The 15,565-nt window shown below is 40.8% G+C and overlaps 1 protein-coding gene across 1 annotated transcript in view; it reads right to left on the bottom strand.

Moving 5' to 3' along the window:
* ugdh (UDP-glucose 6-dehydrogenase) overlaps nt 1–15,565 on the bottom strand; it is a 41,253-nt gene that overhangs the window by 2,097 nt on the left and 23,591 nt on the right. The window contains exons 8-10 of the mRNA XM_060916512.1: nt 12,121–12,251; nt 11,476–11,615; nt 8,085–8,176 (exon numbers count right to left, since the gene is read on the bottom strand). Of these exons, the coding sequence (XP_060772495.1) occupies nt 8,085–8,176; nt 11,476–11,615; nt 12,121–12,251 (363 nt within the window). The remainder of the gene's footprint in view (nt 1–8,084; nt 8,177–11,475; nt 11,616–12,120; nt 12,252–15,565) is intronic.

Below are 15,565 nucleotides of genomic sequence, written 5' to 3'. Positions count from 1 at the left end.
AAATAATTAACCCTGAAACAAGTAAGTAAAGAACAGTGTCTCTCCCCAGGGATTTCAAACAGCATCCTGCTAAACTGGCATTCTGAAATAGCGTCAAAATCCACCCTATATGTTTCGTAAACGCATTCAGTCGGTAAACAGGAAGTCGATGTGCGACAGACCTGAAAACGGTACACACGGTATTGAGGTATTTCACCTGACGTCACAGGGTCACGTGACGCCCCGGTGTCCGCCATTTTGAAGGTCAAGCTAGCTAATGTCAACAACATAGTAGCTAGTATGTTACTGTAGCAATGTTTACGTTCAGTCATTTGGATGACTGTTAAAACCTTTCAGTCTCAAGTTTTTCCTTTACTGTATTTACTAGTTTACTGTAATTATGATCCGGCAGCTATTTACACCGGATCCAGTGTAAATAGCTGCCGGAGCGCGCTCCGGAACCTTGGCCGGAGCACTCCGGGAGCAAGCCAGAGTGCGCTGCTTAATTTGAGGGGGAGCAAGCCGGAGTGCGCTCCGGCAGCTATTTACACTGGATCCGGTGTAAATAGCTGCCGGATCATAATTACAGTAAACTAGTAAATACAGTAAAGGAAAAACTTGAGACTGAAAGGTTTTAACAGTCATCCAAATGACTGAACGTAAACATTGCTACAGTAACATACTAGCTACTATGTTGTTGACATTAGCTAGTGCTAACAGCTAGCTGCTAGTACACTGCTACAACACAGACACCGACCCTAATAATACAGTTCTTGGTCATTGCCTGGTAACAGCAAATTTATAACGGGCCATGTCTCAACAGACTAAGAAGTTATTTCAATGACATTTAATAACACCCCAGGACACGCTGGAGGGACTATGTCTCTCGGCTGGCCTGGGAACGCCTCGGTGTTCTTCCCGAGGAGCTGGCCGAGGTGTCTGGGGAAAGGGAAGTTTGGGCTTCCATGCTTAGACTGCTGCCTCCGCGACCCGGTCCCGGATAAGCGGAAGAAGACGAGACGAGACATTTAATAACATTTTGTTTATCCTGAGGACCGAAAGTAAATGAAAATGTGAACAAACCTTAGCTGTAATAAGATGGCGACCACTGGCTCCAGGGACGACCCGCTGATGTAGGCATGTTACCCAGCCTGACACAAAATATTTGTAGGCATCCAAACTCTTATACGCTTTCAGATCAATACCTGTGTATGGCGATGGGTTTTTAACGACATAGGTATACAGATCATGTGGGCCGAAGTCAGGTAAAGACGAGGGCTTCGTGTACTTCCGTACGTCAGTGAGCAATCCTGGTGGAAGCAGGTAAACGTCGTTCTCTAAGCCTGCTAACCTCCATTTTTGCAAATACCTCTCCCTCTGCTCGCCCTGTAAATGCCCTACGTCGCTGGATAGTGAAGGTGTTTTCTGCATCTCGCTCCTTTTTCTTTTATGTTTTTCGTTTGGCGCCTTCCTCGCATTCAAACTGATTCGAGCCGTGACGTCCAAAATGGCAGCCTAACGATGCATCACATGACTTGGTCACGTGGGTGAAAAACCTCATTAGAACCCCAAGCTGAAGCTCAATACCAAATATCAAGCAGTTGTGATTTGTAGTTGCTGAGAAAAGTGTGATGAAAAATTTTGTAAATCCACGCTATGTGTTTCGTAAACACATTCAGTCGGTAAACAGGAAGTCGATGTGCGACAGACCTGAAAACGGTACACGCGGTATAGAACCCCAAGCTAGATTTCCGGTGTGGCCATGTAGAGATAGGCAGCAAGCAGAGCGAGCTCCCGACTTAACCTTTCAAGTAAACTTTTAAAACGCCATATCTGGCATTTTAATTTTGCAAAAACAAGACTCGTGTTACTGCTTCTACACTGAGAGGAAAACGTCGATATTTTAATATGAGTAAGCAATCCAACAAGACGACATCTTCACATCCAGCTACCCGAACTAGCATTGCTAGCAAGCTGGCTACAATGGCGAATGCGGCTGAAGCGACTCCAGCTTCGGGAATTACCATGAGCCAGCTTGTGGCGGAGTTAGATAAGCAACGAGCCTCACTGAAGGAGGATATTTCTACACTGATACAGGAATCCGTGGCCACATTACATTCTTCTGTAAATGAGCTTACAGAGACTGTGAATAGTGTTCAGGCACGACTAGAAGTAACCGAAAGCCTCGCTGGGGACAATTTTGCCGCACTGAATACAGCCGAAAAAAGGATTAAGGAATTGGAAAAGCAAAATAAGTTCCTGCTTGACCGAGTGGATGACTTGGAGAATCGCTCCCGTAGGAACAATCTTAGAATTTTAAATGTTCCCGAGGACAGCGAGAAAGGCCAGTCTCCTATTCAGTTTGTGTCGCAGATGCTCATGGAAGTGATGGGTGAAGGCGTGCTTGACAAGCCACCAGAACTTGAGAGGGCACACCGCTCTCTCGGCCAAAAACCCGATGATGGAGGGCCGCCCCGTCCCTTCGTGGTCTGCTTTCACCGGTTTCAGGAGAAGGAAAAAATACTGCGTTGGGCGCGGATGCACGAGGCGGTGTTCCAAGGATCTACACTCAGGATATACCCCGACATGTCGGCAAATGTGGCTAAGAAGCGTGCAGCTTTCAAGGGTGTTAAGCAACTTCTCTACGACAAGAAAATTCGATTCCACCTGCGTTACCCCGCACTGCTTCGAGTTCAGCTCGGCGATAAGACATTTGAGTTCTCTACACCCGAGGAAGCCCAGGAGTTCTATGACAACCAAATTGCCACACGCGATTGGACTGAACCTGCAGTTGCTTCGCAGACATAGTCTTCCTCTTTAACAGTGCAGGTGAAACGATCCTTTTGTCTCCATGGGTATACAGAGTTTGAGTTTGCCACACAGTGTTGCGAAAATGTTAAATTTAGAATTGCTGACGAAATAATCAGGTTATCTTTGAACTAGATTTTCATGGTGGTCTGAGTTTTCTAGAATAGTTCATATCAGACTGAAATGCTAAAGAAGACCAGGCCTGGTCTATTTATTTTTGGACATTGTTTCTACCTCATGCAAAGTGGTTGTAACGATAATGCCCTCTTCATTTTTTTTTTTTTTTTTTTTTTTTTTTTGTTTAATTACAACAAATTTTGTTATTGTTTTTTATTCATGGAGCATGATAATTTTGATTTGAACTACAGTTACAGCCTACATTCATCATCATTAGCCTATAGCTATGTCATAACCTACTTTATGTTAGATTGCAATTTATTGATTTATCTCCTTTCTTTTTTTGGAGTGAATATGCTGAATATGTGCGTTTATTTGTCAAAGTGACACAAATGGGAGCAGCCTAATGTATGTTAGTAAGCTTAAAGCTTCATGGACAATTGGAAGTTTAACCACAATAGGGCTGCGGTTCATCGTCGTTCAAAAGATGAACCTAGTGTTTTCTTATATGTTCAGGGTATGGGTTGGCCGGGTTTTCTTTCTCAGGGATTTCGGTTTGTTTTCTCTTCTCCTTCCCTCCCCTCCCCCCTTGTTAAGGCTCTGCTATTATTAGGAAAAGGCGATCATAGGAAGTAATGGTATGGCTGGAGGGTCACCAGTTCGGTTTATTAGTTGGAATGTCAGAGGCCTGAATGGTCCAGTAAAAAGGGCCCGTATATTTTCACACTTGAAAAGACTGGGCACTGAAATTGCATTTTTACAGGAAACGCATTTGCGTATCCAAGACCAAATCTTACTCAGGAAAAACTGGGTAGGACAAGTCTTTCATTCATCTTTCAGTAGTAGGGCTAGGGGAACGGCAATATTAATTCATAAAAAAATACTATTCACAGCTTCTGATATAATTTCAGATCCCCAAGGACGTTATATCATAGTGTCAGGTAGGCTTTTTCACAGCCCTGTGGTGTTAGTTTGCATTTATGCCCCCAATTGGGACGATGCTGATTTTTTTAAGAAAATAATGTCCTTATTACCAGATTTGAACAGTCAACGTCTAATATTTGGTGGGGACATGAATTGTGTCATGGATACCTCCCTGGACCGTTCAAACCCCAGGGTCATACCCACATCAAAGATGTCCAGGGCCCTTTCTAGCCTCATGACTCACATAGGTTGTGTAGATCCGTGGAGGTTTTTATACCCCAGCAAAAAAGAATTTTCTTGTTTCTCTCATGTACATCAGTCATATTCAAGAATAGATTATTTTTTCATAGACAAGTGTCTCCTACCTTCTATTAAATCTGTACAATATTCAGCAATGGTGGAATCTGACCATGCACCTGTAATTCTTGACGTTAACATTACACTTAATTACTCTTCACGACCAACCTGGAGGCTGAACACAGCTTTACTTTCAGATAAAAATTTTTGTAAGTTCATCTCCAAAGCAATAGATGATTTTCTGTTAACCAATCAGACTGACTCTATATCACCATCATTATTATGGGAAACATTAAAAGTTGTTTTGAGGGGCCAAATTATATCATTTTCAGCATCACGCAATAAAGATAGAAGACAAACACAGGAAAGGCTAATTAATTCTATTTCAAACATTGATAATCAATACTCCAAGACCCCAACGCCAGAACTATATAAAGAAAAACTAAATCTTAAAACTCAATATGAGTTATTATCCACAGAGAAAACAGAGTATAACTTGTTACGGTCACGCACATTTTTTTATGAACATGGTGAAAAGGCAGGTCGCCTTCTTGCTCACCAGCTGAAGGGTAGGTCAGCATCTCGTCTTATACCCACTATTAGGAAAAATAATCAAGAATTGACAGTAGATCCCCTGGAAATTAACAATACTTTTAAGGAATTTTACTCAACATTATACACAACAGAATCCCCCCCTGACACTCTGTTCATGGAAGAATTTCTAGAAAATTTGAATATCCCAACAATTTCACAGGATCAATGTGAAGATCTAGAGAGACCCCTTGATAAGCAGGAAATAGAAAACTCAATCAGAGAAATGCAGAGCGGAAAAACGCCTGGACCCGATGGTTTTCCCGTTGAATTTTATAAGAAATTTTCCTTACAGCTAACACCTTTGCTACTCAGTCTGTTCAACCATTCATTTGAGAAGTCTGCCCTTCCACAAACTCTCACAGAAGCGCTTATCACAGTCCTGCTGAAACCTGGCAAGGAACCAACAGACTGTAGCTCTTATAGACCCATATCACTGTTAAATGTGGATGTGAAGATACTCTCCAAGGTTTTAGCTGCTAGAATAAATACAGTGATAACAGGCATAGTTTCAACTGACCAAACAGGTTTTGTTAAGGGCCGTCACTCATTCATTAACATCCGCAGGCTCTTAAATGTAGTATACTCTCCGTCGTCTGGGGACACACCAGAGGCGGTTGTTTCCCTGGACGCGGAGAAGGCCTTTGATAGACTAGAATTCAACTACCTGTTTTATGTATTGACTAAATTTGGGTTTGGACCCAAGTTTGTGTCCTGGGTGAGGCTGTTATATTCCTCTCCAAAAGCTGCAGTAGTCACTAATAAAGTTTGTTCTCAATATTTTCCTTTATCCAGAGGAACACGGCAAGGCTGTCCTCTCAGCCCATTGCTATTTGTTTTGGCAATAGAACCTTTATCGCTAAAACTCAGAACCACGCAGTCTATACAGGGTATAAGAAGAATGGATACAGATTATAAAATTTCTTTATATGCAGACGATCTTCTAATTTACGTAACAGACCCCTCATTGTGTACACCAGTGATTTTGAGTATTTTGGGGGATTTCAGTAGATTTTCAGGATACAAAATTAATTATTCAAAAAGCGTGTGTTTCCCCATCAATGATAAAACCCATACAATCAAAGAGGCTGACTTACCTTTTAGTGTTTCTGAATCTGGGTTTAAATACTTGGGAATTAATATTACCCCTACATTTTCTGGTCTGTATGAGGGCAATTTCACTCCTTTACTTGAAAAATTAAAATCTGATCTTCAACGATGGAGCACTATTTATTTGTCATTAGCTGGGAAAATTAACTGTATCAAGATGAATGTGCTGCCACGGTTTTTATACTTATTTCAAAGTATTCCATTTTTTCTCCCGAAATCTTTCTTCCGCTCCCTAGATGGGTTAATTTTAAGTTTTGTATGGGGAGGTAAAATTTCAAGAATTCGTAAAACATTCCTTGAAAGGCCTAAGCAAAGTGGAGGACTGGCTCTTCCAAATTTTATGTTTTATTACTGGGCGGCAAATTTGCAAAAAATATTATATTGGTTTCAATCCCCTAATATAGACTGGTGCCGTGCTGAGGCACAATTTTGTAAAGGGTCATCTCTCACTGCTTTACTTACATCAAGACTCCCCTTTTCCCCCTCACGCTTCTGTTTTAGCCCAGTGATAACTTCAACGCTTAGAATTTGGATGCAATTTAGACAAACATTCCATTTGACTGAGCTTTCCATGCTTAGCCCTATTTGTGATAACCCTCTTTTCCCAGCTTCCAGATTGGATGGCACTTTCAAACAATGGGAACACATGGGCCTTAAGACTTGCAAAGATTTCTTCATAAAGGGGGTTTTCCTAAGCTTCACTGAGCTGGTAAACAAATTTCAATTTCCAAGAACTAGCTTTTTCAGGTATCTCCAGATACGTCATTTCATTCAAACCCATTTTCCATCATTTCCTCAATTGCCAGCGCCCTCACATGTAGAGGATATATTGGAAATTCCTCTAATTTTTGGAGGTCAAATTTCAAAAATTTATAATTTGATTATGGCAGCTAACAAGGTCTCTATGGATGGCATTAAAATAAAATGGGAAGAAGAACTAGGTACAAAAATTCCAGAGGCAGCATGGGACAGAGCTTTGTGTTGGGTGAATGGGACAACTTCTTGCGCACGGTTAAATATAATTCAGTTTAAAGTCCTACACCGCTTGCACTATAGTAAAGTCAAGATGGCAAAAATATATCCCAATACAACTGACTTATGTGACCGTTGTAAACAAGGCCGAGCAGACCTCTCTCATATGTTTTGGTCGTGTCCAAGACTTCAGGACTTCTGGACGTCAGTATTTGATATCTTAAATGAAGCCTTTGATTTAGATTTACAACCTACTTTTATAACAGCCATATTTGGGGTCACAGGGAGTGGAGATTATTTAATGCCTAATCGCAAAGAAGACATTGTTGCTTTTGCTACTTTAATTGCGAAGAGACGTATATTGATGGAATGGAAGTCAGCAACTTCACCAAAAGCTTCAACATGGCTCTCTGACATGATGATGTTTCTGAAAATTGAAAAGATTAAGTTCACCCTCAGAGGGTCAACAGGGAAGTTCTTTAAAACCTGGGACCCTTTACTGACATACTTTGACGAACTTACCACATTGCCTTCCTCATAGCTTGACCCAGTAGTGTAGTGCAAACTATACACTTTCAACTGAGCCCTCCCCTCCCTTCCCCTCTTGTGTGATTTTTGTTTGTTGTTTGTGTGTTTTTTTTTTTGTTTTTTTTTTTTCTTTCCCGGCAGGAACGTTGTGGGTGGGATATGGGTTATAAGGACTTTGAGTGTAATATAATATTGTACTGTGACATATATATCTTTTGAAATAATAAAAATACATGTAAAAAAAAAAAAAAGAACCCCAAGCTAAAGCTCGGTACCAAATATCAAGGTGTTGTGATTTGTGGTTGCTGAGAAAAAAGGTGTTTCGGACAGACGGCGATACGGACGGATGGACAGAGGTAAACCAGTATCCCCCCCCCCCCCCCCCCCCCCTCGGAGCGGGGGTACAATGACGTATGCAAAAGCTTGGACGCACACTGCACAGGTCACACAACAAGGTTTTCACCGACCGCCACAGTGTAATAAAGGTACAGTCAACTCCAGAGTTTCGTCACCCTTTAGAAGAACAAGGAAAATTGTACAAAAAAAAAAAAAAATCGCAAAACATCATCTCATATTACTACTGTGAATAAATTAGAAACCAGGTTTTTACAGGGTAAAAAAAAATGCACTGTTCATAAAAATGGCTGTTTTCTTACACAAAACTTTACAGTGTCTTCTGTTCAAGCATGTTTTGAAGTAGTAATTTCTTGATGGGTGCTAAAACTTCTGGAGTTGCCTGTATAGTGATGCGTGTGTACCTTAAACATGTCCCATTCGGTGCAGATCACTAGTGCATGCGCACTTTTACAGGCTTCATAAGGATCTGATGACACAGTTACCAGCTCAGATACTGAGGAAAGAGCACAACACACACACACACACACACACACACACACACACACAATTAACACATTCTACTGTGTAATTTACATATCAGAAAATCAGAAACACCCCGTACACAGTTAAAACCGCTTTACGTCTGATCCTTAAACCACTTCAGGAGGTCCGAGATGCAGTGATCACGTGGCTCCGGATCAGACATGCAGTACATAACAACCAGAGGTGGACAATAACGAAGTGCATTTACTTGAGTACGCTTTTTGAGTATCTGTACTTTGAGTATTATTATGACTTTAACTTCACTACATTTGAAACACGAATATTGTACTTTTCACTCCACTACATTTCCATCAAGGTCCTCGTTACTATGAAGCAGCTTTGAAAGTGGATGTTTTTTTCTTTTCTTTTCTAAAACGTGATTGGTTTTTTCGCAGGTGACACTGAGACAGTCGATCAGTAATCACTAGGGTCGCGTCACATCCATAGACTGTATAAAATCAAGCTCAGTGATTTCTCAGCACCGTTATTTAACACGATCGGTTGATGGCAGAATGGAAGGAGGCGGTTCTTCTGGAGAACGCACGCACTCATGGCCCATGAACCCATGTTTCAGTTTTCTGAAAGGATTAAAGCTACACTACCGCTCAAAAGTTTGGGGTCACCCAGACAATTTTGTGTTTTCCATGAAAAGTCACACTTTTATTTCCCACCATAAGTTGTAAAATGAATAGAAAATATAGTCAAGACATTTTTCGGGCCATTTTGAGCATTTAATCGACCCCACAAATGTGATGCTCCAGAAACTCAATCTGCTCAAAGGAAGGTCAGTTTTATAGCTTCTCTAAAGAGCTCAACTGTTTTCAGCTGTGCTAACATGATTGTACAAGCGTTTTCTAATCATCCATTAGCCTTCTGAGGCAATGAGCAAACACATTGTACCATTAGAACACTGGAGTGAGAGTTGCTGGAAATGGGCCTCTATACACCTATGGAGATATTGCACCAAAAACCACACATTTGCAGCTAGAATAGTCATTTACCACATTAGCAATGTAGAGAGTGTATTTCTGATTAGTTTAAAGTGATCTTCATTGAAAAGAACAGTGCTTTTCTTTCAAAAATAAGGACCTTTCAAAGTGACCCCAAACTTTTGAACGGTAGTGTACGTTTCGTTTTAAATGTTTGTTGAAAACGAACCACATCACAGCCTACAAAAACTTGCCGGCCGACCTGCAGAACCGTACTGAGCTATATAAACATTTTATTCCAAGAGAAAGCTTGCAACGAAGTTGTCTGTGCTTTTAAAGCTAGCGATAACGTTGCAATAGCTATGCGGTCTGGTTAGTCAAATAACTTTCTATGGATTTGCCCGCCAAGTTGCCATCGCTTTGTCCACGGCTAACGTTAACACATAGCTAGTTAACTTGGACATTGTTAGTTAGCATGTAAAAACAGAGTTACGCTAACATGAATCACGTTAACTTATCTGAAGTGCTTTCAGAAGTATGTTTTAGCATAATCTTGCCAAATAAACAGAATGTAGAAATCTTTCTTTTCTAGGAACGTTAGATACCCAATATGATTTTGAGTTTGAAAAGAGTTTGCTAGCACGTCAGGTGGAGTTTCACTGATTAGCTATCTTAACGTTAAACCACCATGATGGCACAGCATGCGTTCATTTTGTGAATTCGTATTTCTGTCCTTGGTAATGGCATTAGGTTTTGTAAGCTTATCTGAAGTCCTTGTTGCAATGTACTTTTAATACTTAAAGGGCTGATGACACGAACATGACTCTATGCAATTTCTTAAATAAACTATACAACATGGCAAACATGTTAGATTTCTGTTATAATTACGTGAAAAGAAGCTGTTGTTACGCAAATATCCAACTTTTAATTGCACAGCGCAAGAAAACTGGGTCCGTGGCTCGCGGCCATGTTGTGACGTCAGCGGGAGAACACGCTGCGGTTCACTGGCTGTTCTACTCTGGTTCTACTCAATGGAAATGGCGCATGAAAATGCCGGTGAACTCTCTAGTGCTAGCTCTTCCTCTTCTGGGAGTCTAGAATTGTGTTGATCTCTTCTGAATAGAATCTATGATAGCCTACCCTCTTTACCCTTTGCCTCTCGTTGCTAGGCGGTAGTTACATGAAAGCCGCAAGCTTTCACAAGCAAATACATGACTGATATCACGCCGACTTTATGATTACATTTATGATTATCATGTAGAATCTATAGCTCTACGTACCTTTATCTTATGTCGTTTCACAACACATGTTCTGACAGGAGGACTGTCTTTGGATCCGGCGTAGCTACGAGTAGACCCCCTCCGGAATACTGGCAGTGTTGCCAGATTGGGAGGAATCCCGCCCAGTTGGGCGGTTTCAAGTGCATTTTGGTGGGTTTTGAACATATTTTGGGCTGGAAAACTTCAGCAGTATCTGGCAACAGATACTACTGACGTTTTCCAGCCCAAAATATGTTCAAAACCCACCAAAATGCACTTGAAACCGCTCAACTGGGCGGGAAACCTCCCAATCTGGCAACACTGTGTAGGCACTGCTGATGGTAGTAACACACGTTTGTGCTGAACTGAACACCCAAGAGATTCTTTTAAGCTGGGAAGGGTGTCAAAACAATCCAAATCGAAGTGTTCAGAGCACAGGACGGATGTTGGTGAGGGCTCCCACTTGTCATGAGTGCGCCTGACTTACTTCACCCACTTCGCATGCAGCTCGGGATCTCTGGGAAACTTGAATAAACTTACCCCATCCTTGTAGGTTTTGGAGCAAAAGCCGGCAACACAACGCGAAGGCATAATAACTAATAAATATATATATATGTGTATGTGTATGTATGTATAATAATAATACTAATAATGATAAACTGAACACCTGTCGCATCAACAATAAACTGGTAAGTTAGGAGGAAGGTTCTTTCGCTGACGTCATATAGCTCCTCCTCCTCCTTTGTCTCCTGGGTGCTGCAGCCCTGTCAAATTTGCCCAAATAGCCGCGTTTTTATCATAACTTGTAAAATAGGCGCCTTCGTGAATTAATATATGGATCATCGGGAATTATTTTTTATGTTATAAAACATCGCCAAAGATGTCAAAAACGTGTCATCAGCACTTTAAGTATTTTTAAAAGCAAGTACTTCAGTACTTTAACTTGAGCAAAAATTTGACTGGACAACTTTCACTTGTATCGGAGTCACAGTTAACCAGTGGGATCTGTACTTCAGTAATGAAGTTGGGTACTTTGTCCATCTCTGATAACACAACACACACACACACACACACACACACACCTCTCTCAGGATTGTCTCCAGAGATGCTGGGTTGGGACAGGTCCTGTATGATCTGTTCTTTTGGCACTTTAGGGTCAAAGATGTGCAGCTTGGCTCCTTCGTCCATCAAATATTTAGAAATATAGATACTGGATGACTCTCTGGGAATGCGCACACACACGTCAGTATGTTTACTCTGGATCTAAAAACATGACTACAGCGATAAATCACAAATCCAAATGTCCCCAGATTACAATCACATTTTTAATAAGTGTACCAACAACCATGACGTCTCCAAAAATGAGCTTTACAACTTTTGTTCAATTAAAAAAAAAAAAAACCTTCCATCTGGGAGGTGATGTACTGATAGACAGTATACATCAGTACAGTGAACTTAGCACTGTTTATACTGAAAAGATCAAGCATTTAAGATGTGTTTTTCATGACACATTGAGACACTAAAAAAAATTATAAATGTAAGCTTTGTGTGTGTGTGTGTGTGTGTGTGTGTGTGTGTGTGTGTGTGTGCGTGCATGAGACACCTAAGGCATAATAGGGAATGACGCACTTTCAGTGAATTTCAAAAGAAATGTTGATGAATTTGATGCCACATGGGAAGTGTGTGTGTGTGTGTGTGTGTGTGTGTGTGTGTGTGTGTGTACGTACCTGGTGTCCCCCGTGTCTTTCTTGAATGAGAAGCCTAGCAAGGCAATTTTCTTCCCTGTTACGGTGTTAAAGAGACAGTCGATGATCCTGCATGCAAACCTTTTCCTCTGGTACTCATTCATATCAATCACCTACACACACACACACACACGCGATACAAAAGGAACAATGCCAACACCACTTTTAGTAGCTCTTCTTCTCTACAGCCTAATAATCTGTTATTAATCTAACTTTTATCTTAAAATGAGAAACATTCATCTACAAACTTGAATCAGAATACAACCCCGTTTCCAAAAAAGTTGGGACACCATGTACACTGCAAATAAAACCCGGCTGTCAATCGATTAAAATATTTAATCAAGATTAATTGCACATTTATCATCTGTTCTAAGCAGGGCTTTGAACCAGAATTTTTTTCCTATTGGTTCGTTCCAAACAGAAATGGAATTTTAACGTTTCCAGTTTGGGGTTCCACCATTAAATAGACGTTCCCGAACCGGTTAGAACAAAAAAAAATTTCGTCCCCGGAACGGTTAATTACGTTCCCTGTCAGCTGTTTAACAAATGGCTATAAAATTATGTCTCTGTCTCATCCAGCTTAAGCCAAATGTAGGCTAATTCTATTACAACCTTCATTAAATAAGACAAGAAATAATTCAAAACAATTATTATTTCAAATGTTGGCGATTTGGATTCTCAGTATGTCTTCCCATCTACACAAACAGAAAAAGTGCCAAAAATGAAAGATAATCCGTTTAGTATGTTACCAAAGGCTAGTCAGGCCCTATAGAGGGATACCGCATGACGTCACCGCGCCGCGAGATTTTGTTAGGCGCCATATTGGAAGACCAAGTACACATCTATACACTCTCTCCATTCAGTCAGCGAACGTCACACAGGAAGTGAACCCCAGCGGGTCATAGAAACTTGCGCAGGAGAAGAATGGCTTTTTTATTTGTAGGCTACGGAAACTTTGAGGAACGAAATAAAAACCGGTATTAACCGGTTACCATTATTTTTAATAAGCGTTTCTGTTCCGGAACATAAAAAATAATAAAGTTTCTGGTTTCGTTTCTGTTCCATGTGAAATAGAAAAAGTTCCCGGTTTTCGTTTTCGTTCCTTGAACCGGTTCAAAGCCCTGGTTCTAAGGGATATTTTTCAAGTTTTTGTGGCGTGGACGCGGACAAATCTGCTTGCTTTATGTAAATGTATGTGACCAGGTCAGGAAGGATAAAGCTGGGCACAGCAAAAATATTTTTGTGGGTATTTTATTCCCCCACTGCATTTCAATAATAAAGCAGCGTTCACTTTTGAATTTTGAGAGTTTCGCACAATTTCACTGTGAACCAAACAATACAGTATTTTCCTCTAGTTCTGGATTTAACTTCCAGCCTCAAACGATGCAATAAAATAAACTAAAACTCAGTGATGTGGACTTTGGACAACACTAGTGGCTCTGTTTAAATAAAGGAAATTAAAAATACAAAACCCAAATAAACACATTTGTTCCGTCAGAACCACTTTTGTCAAGGAACTTTATTTACGTTGCAATATTTGCAATGAATTGTATTTGGCAGGTGGCTCTGTTCTGGAACCTTCCACGTGAATATGTAGAACGGTTAAATCAAGGAGGACGGCAGCAACGGAAATGGTACGGATTAGGGACCTTAGCCTCTTTGACAAGGGCTAAATCCAATGGTTAGATGACTGGGTCAACACATCTCCAAAACTGTAGATCATGGGAGTGTTCCTGGTATGCAGTAATTGTTATCTATCAGAAAGTGGTCCAAGTAAGGACCATCAGTGAACCACAGAAGAGCACCTGTAGCACAACTTGCTAGAAAATGTAATGCTGGCTATGATAGAAAGGTGTTAGAACACACAGTGCATCACAGCTTGCTTTGTATGGGCTGAGGAACTGCAGAATGATCAGGGCGCTCATGTTGACCCCTGTCCGCCAAGAGGAGTGCCTACAACAGGCACGTGAGCACCAGAACTGGACCATGGAGCAATGGAAGAAGGTGGCCTGGACTGGGTTGTGAGCCAGCATCAGTGATACAGAAGTGACACTGATTAGTCAGACAGCATGAAAGGGGAAGAGCTGAGGTGGAGGTGGGTTGCAAAATGGCTTGCAGAGGAAGCAGCAAAGGTAGGCAGGTTAAAGCAGCTTAAATATGAGATAAATGCCAATAGAAGGCAAGGCAAGTTTATTTATATAGCACATTTCATACACAATGGCAGTTCAATGTGCTTTACAGAAGCAAAAACAAAAACAGTAAACAATAGAGAAATAAAATTACATAAAATAATTTTATTTTTAATCTAAAACAATTAATTAAAAGAATTAAAAGAAAATAATAAGAATTAAACAACAGTAGAAATAAAATAATAAAATGCCAAAAAGAAAAAAGAAGAAAAAGAAACCAGCGGAATAAAATAGAATAAAATTAAAGTAAATTTAAAACATGCAGAGAAAGTAAAGATTATAAAAAATGTAAAAATATTAATTATTTAACAGAAAGCATCTGAAAACAGCTTGGTCTTTAACCTAGATTTGAAGCTGCCAACAGCAGGAGCATTTTTAATGTCCTCTGGCAGTTGGTTCCATAGATGTACTGCATAGTAGCTAAAAGCTGCTTCACCACACTTTGTTTTAACAACTGGTTTTAATAGTAAATTTTTCTGTTGCGATCTGGTAGATCTGATTGGGTTAGGCCGCTGCAACATATCAGAGAGGTAATTGGGCCCTGTACCATTTAGAGATTTATACACCAGCAGCAATGCTTTAAAGTCAATTCTGTAGCTTACTGGAAGCCAGTGAAGGGACCTTAGAATTGGAGTAATGTGCTCTGTTCTTTTTGTTCGTGTGAGAACCCTCGCCGCTGCATTTTGAACCAGCTGAAGTCGTTTGATGGTCTTTTTTGGCAGGCCTGTGAAAAGGCCATTGCAGTAATCAACCCTACTAGAGATGAAGGCATGTATAGAATGCGTAGAAGGGAATCAGCTGAGCTGACGGCTGATGTGGGCTGAGATTGACTTTGTGGCCTGACAGAACTACGCTATGCCACACAGCTCATAAAGATCCATCCATCCATCCATCCACCTTCTACCGCTTATCCGGATCACGGGGGTAGCAGCCTAAGCAGAGCAGCCCAGACTTCCCTCTCCCCGGCACCTCCACCAGCTCTTCCGGGGGAATACCGAGGCGTTCCCACACCAGCCGAGAGATGTATGTGATTTATGTGCCCCTAAAAAAGGCTGATTCATACTCCCTTAAGCCACTGTTAAATTGTTTAGAGGATGTTAAGGCTTGGATGTCTCTAAACTTTTTAAATTTTAATGAAAAAAAGACTGAAGTGATAGTCTTTGGTGGCACCTCTGTGACCCCCTCAGTCGATCTGGGTTCCTTGGCACAATATGCCAAACCTATAGTTAATGATTTGG

The sequence above is a fragment of the Neoarius graeffei genome, chromosome 3, assembly GCF_027579695.1.
Source record: "Neoarius graeffei isolate fNeoGra1 chromosome 3, fNeoGra1.pri, whole genome shotgun sequence".
Lineage (NCBI taxonomy): Eukaryota > Metazoa > Chordata > Actinopteri > Siluriformes > Ariidae > Neoarius > Neoarius graeffei.
This window is presented reverse-complemented; position numbering and strand designations above follow the sequence as displayed.